Source organism: Oncorhynchus tshawytscha, linkage group LG02 (assembly GCF_018296145.1).
Source record: "Oncorhynchus tshawytscha isolate Ot180627B linkage group LG02, Otsh_v2.0, whole genome shotgun sequence".
NCBI lineage: Eukaryota > Metazoa > Chordata > Actinopteri > Salmoniformes > Salmonidae > Oncorhynchus > Oncorhynchus tshawytscha.
Window position 1 is genome coordinate 55480775 of NC_056430.1, and position 5123 is coordinate 55485897.

At 42.4% G+C, this 5123-nt stretch overlaps 1 protein-coding gene across 1 annotated transcript; it reads left to right on the forward strand.

Moving 5' to 3' along the window:
* The first annotated feature begins 821 nt into the window (after window positions 1-821).
* Window positions 822-4632, forward strand: mych (myelocytomatosis oncogene homolog). The gene is made up of 3 exons (XM_024444844.2): window positions 822-1030; window positions 2190-2774; window positions 3216-4632. The coding sequence occupies exons 2-3, from the start codon at window positions 2201-2203 to the stop codon at window positions 3791-3793; spliced, it is 1152 nt and encodes a 383-aa protein (XP_024300612.2). The 5' UTR covers window positions 822-1030; window positions 2190-2200; the 3' UTR covers window positions 3794-4632.
* The last annotated feature ends 491 nt before the right edge of the window (window positions 4633-5123 follow it).

Below are 5123 nucleotides of genomic sequence, written 5' to 3' on the forward strand. Positions count from 1 at the left end.
TTCATTTTGTGGTTGTGGTAACTAGTGGAAACCGTTGTGCACGCGTATCTGCCCTCTTATTGGCTAGAACGGTCCCACCTGATCTTTTCTTCTCCCGACTGCATTCCATTTTTGAAGACGTTTCTTTACATTGTTCAGGCGGCCACTACAGTATCTGGTCAATGTAATGGATCATCTAATCTGTGATTCCCCACCGAGTTTTGCTTTTCCTCACGTAACTAATGTGAATACCATAGTAGGGTACCCTCTACTTCCATTTTCGCAAGGTTAAACCGTGTAAATCATTACTAGTATTTAGTATTTGAATTAATAGATTCGGCATTATAGTTTGGGCGTTTCGTTTTGTTGGGTGTAAAATGCATGCAAATCATTTATGGTGCGTTCCTGGGCTGGCTGGTGAATTGCTTTGAAATGTCCAACCTGCCCATAAACTCATTCCCATATGCCCATATCATAGAACGGAAGATGCCTTATTATTCTTAATATTATTGTTGCTGCTAAGAACCAGACGAGACACCCGGCATTTGTGAGAACACACGTGTATGTTTGTACCCAGCCCGCCTCCATTTTCTTGGAATTCCTTAATGCGCATTGAGAGTAGATCCATCCGCGTCTCCAGACGGTATAGACCTTTCCTTAAACACGTTTTGCGGTGTGTGTTTTGTCCCCGTATATTCCGAGCAGATGCATACGTATTTATACCAAATTAACATTATAAAGGCAGTAGAATATTTAAAATCTAATGTCCCATATTGATTGACACGTTTTGGCGCGATTTTGGGCTGTGGAAGGATACTGCTGTGCTGTGGTAGTATATAGTAAAATCTGTCTCGCCGCCACACCCACCCACAGATCGATCTGGTATAGTGCGTGAGGTATGATAGCTTGATTAAAACGCAGTGGAGCTTCAGTACTTTCAGATACAGCAGAATAATTACATTAGTTTATCTCCGTTTAAATTTCGTTGGAATTTAACAACTCACGAAGAAAAGGCGTCTTCTTCATTTTCTCACCCCCTGAAAGAATAAAGGTAAGAGTTTATATTTACAGCGTCAGAGTTTAAATCACATGGGTTTTTTCACGTGTTTTTTTTCACATGCCGGTAATTTAGCTGGATTTCTTTCGTAGTTTGTCTAATTTGCTCGCTATCAGACATTTAAAACACTCTATTTCAAAAGATATTACAGAATGCACGAAAGGGTAATTTATTATGCATGAGTGATTTTTAGCCTCAATTCTTTATTTTGGCAAACATTTTTCATGTGCATCTGTCAATGCATGCTAGGCTACTTTGTATTTTTTTGTAAATTCAGATTAACTAATCAAATGAAATGTCCAGGTTGAACGCCCATATGTGACGTTAGCCTAGTTTTGCCATAGTTATTATCTGTTCTGCTAGCCTACTGCTTGTTTATAGTAACTGCACCACTTTAGCCCTTTAAAACGTCTACTGGTATTTTAGCCACGATTTACGATTGAGTTCAGAGGCGACAAGTGTGGGCGGGCTGGATCGCCGTAGTTTTTCAGCACCCATCTGCGGTATTTAAATGTTCAACTTAAAGTCAGCTATTCAGTTAACTGTGGTAGATACATTGTAGTTGATTGATCTACATGTACCTGTGATATTTCTGAAATGTTATTGTTAAATACTGCCAAATTTAAACATTTGTCCCCCAATCCCCCCCTTTCCGTAAATTGTGCGTTCCTGTATTATAGCCAGCCTACTTATGCTAAAATATTTATTTTATTCTGTTGAGCAATTTAATTTGTTCATATTCTTATCTTAAATTTTTTTTAAAGATTGTTGAATTGTCGAGAAGGAAACGAAATGTAGCATTTCGTTTGATGTGTATATCCCGTACATACGACTAATACAAAACTTGAAAATGTGAATCTGAATGGGAGAGATGTTGAACTTTCCCTGAGGAAAATGTTAATTTGGAGACTGAGCTCCCCAGCTGTTTAAATTATGTCATGAGGATAACATCTGCTTGATGACCACCCTCATTGGGGCGGGCAAGGATGTAAACATAAATAAAACGTTGTGCTTGCAGTTGGAGTACTAAGAGCATCACTAAAAAGTTTTGAGAACTCTCTTCACACTTAGTATTTTGCCCACTTTGTGGTGGTGCATTCTGAACTGCATTCTACTGTTCTTTTTAACACATTTTTATCTTCCCTCTTCCCAGAGTCAGACAAAATGCTGCAGAGTTTCTCTCAGTCGCAAGATTGGTTCTACTCGGAGCCTCTCTTATTTGATGATGAATTCTGCCAGAGCTTGATGAAGGACCTACAGTCGCTCCCCACGCCACCCCAGTCCCCTCCGATGAAGGCTGGACTCAATGCCAAACCACTCTCCAAGGAGGACCAGTTGAGCTACGTCTCTGATATACTCCTGGAGGATCAAGACCCACAACTAAATTGGAATTTTGACATTTTGTACGATGGCAATGCAACCGTGACAAAGGACCAACAGCCAGAGGAGTCCGACGACTGTTTGTGGCATTGCCTCGGTGATAAGTCTATGGAGGAGAAGCTATCGTCTGTGCTCTCCAGCAGCCCGCTGCTCTCGGACATAGACACAAGAATCTTTGAGGAAATTGCTGGCTCCACACTGGACTGCCACACCGCGGCACTCGCGTGCCAAGCTTTGGAGAATGAGGATTTACTATTGGACAGGCATGACCGTCAGGAGCAAGGCAGCGAGTCGACCTCCGACTACGGCTCGGCGGGAGGCGAATTCTCAACTTATTGGAGCAGTGCTAGCGATACTGGTGAGTTGGTCCTCATTCTTGCCTAAGCTGTGCTTGTCAATTAAAAGGTTACGATAGCATGCGAGTTATTTGCTTTAATGTTAAGAGGGAGTGTTAGAAAGTGACTTTAGGCAGTTTGACATAGGTAGTGACACCAGTTGTACAATAGTGGGCCTCCTCATGCATGCTTTTTAAAGGGAATTTTAAATTAGGACCATGTTTTTCTTGCACCGTTCAATACTATTTCTCAAGAGCTTCTGCTGAAATTAACAAGTTAGGCTATCTGTTCTGCAAGCTTGCAATACAAAATGATAAACAACGTAGAAGGAAAGTTGGCAACATTGTCTAGAAGTCTCCGTTAAAAATGTGGTAGTCTAAAGCCAAGGCATCTGAATTGCAGTTGTTCAAATGTTAGTGGAAATGACTGCTAACTCAATCTCTTGTGGATTCTCTTCTCCACAGAGGAGGAGATAGACGTAGTGACCGTGAAGAGGACTGCCAGCCCCTCCCAGTTGGCAGAGGAGAGCCGGCGGCAACGGCGTGCCATCAAGCGCCAACACCTGGAGATCCAGCTGCAGCACAATTACGCTGCCCCCTGCCCCACATCGCCCCTCCGCCTAGAGCTCTCGACCGCCTCAAACTCCCACCACAAGCGCTCCCGGGTCGCCGACTCACACAGACACCACCAACACGGGTCGTCGGGCCGCTCATCCTCGTCCCGCCACTACCTCAGCAGTCACCACCAGTCCAGCTCCTCTAGGCAGTCACCGGACATGGAGGACGAGGAGGAGAGGAGGCATACCCACAATGTGATGGAGAGGCAGCGGCGCAACGAGCTGAAGAACTGCTTCCTGCGGCTCAGGGACAACGTACCCGAGCTGTCCAATAACGACAAGGCCTCCAAGGTGGTCATCCTGAAGAGGGCACGTGACAGCATCCGCGGCCTGGAGCTTGAGGGCCAGAGACTGAACGCCAAGCGAGACAAGCTCAGAGACGGGCAGGAGCAGCTCAAAGCTAAACTGGAGCAGCTCAGGAGGTAATGGTGGGACCAAGGAGATGAGGTGTAACAAACATTTAGAGACATTTAAATAAACCGGTTGAGAAGACCTGTCTGGACTTCAGATTTAACGCTGTGCACACTCTGCATGGTGGCATCCATCTCCTGCAGTGACTGTTCAAGAAGAAGTGAATGTTACTGAAACAGTTAAATGTGGTTAAAAAAGTTTGGTTTGGAGCAATAGGGCCACGTTCAGCCCAGTAAAATAATTTTTGTCTTTTATTGTCCTAGCGATTTGCCAAAGTCATTGTTCATAAAGTAGACTACATGTAACAGTCTACATCAAAGTGAGCAGCCATTTGTTACTGAAACATGGAACTTGAATAAGGTTTCTTCCACATTCCCCCATATGTTATGAACTTGGTTGTTCTCTTGCTGTGGTTTTTTATTTTGGGCTGGATCCAAAGTTTGAGTTCTAATAAGGGGTTGAATGTAATGTATTCCAATTATTGCCATTAATTGGCAAAAAAATGTAATGTCTAAACACATTTACCCAATTAGACTTCTTTTACTCTCAAACTTTAAAGCCCTGACCTGTTGGGTTCTCATGCCTTGAAACTCATTCTGATGTCGACTCGTAACTGTACAATGTTTTATAAGTTTTGTTAAAAGCATATGATTTACTGTACCTACCTCGACCAGGTCTCAGACCTGACAATTTGTTTGGTTTCTCAGAAGCAACGATATAGATTTCTTTGTATATTTTTTGTTTATTATGTAACATAAATTATTTGTATTTTTTTTCTTGGTTTATTTGCAAGTAAATAGTTCTGTTCATCAGCTGACTTTGTTTTTATAATGTAATAAAGAATGGACAAATCAGTTTTCGTGTTATTATACAGACTGTGATACCTTACATCAAGGTGTATGTATGTGGTTTGCTTCCAAGAAGACGGCTATTGAACAATCAGTGTACGGTACTTATGTAGGAGTTTATGGTATTTGGGTCAAGGTACGTGGGTGAATGATTGACAGTTGTGAAGGTCTCACAGTACCAGATTGAAAAGCCTTGTCAAAAGATAATCCCAATTTTTATCTCAAGCTGAGGTGTGACTGATAACACAAGCAATAATTTGCCTGTCACACTTTCACATTATATACAAAGTTCAGTGTGCTTAGATGGACAGACACTTTACCTTTCTTACATGAATACACCCAACCACCCGCCTAAGACCTAGATTCATATGACCTCAGTTCTTCACTTTGACATTTACCGCATGACCGTCAACATCACAGTACTGAAAGAAAACAGACTTATTTAACCAAAATTGTTTCCTTGCATGGGAACCCTGGATCCTGGCCACCTACAGAAG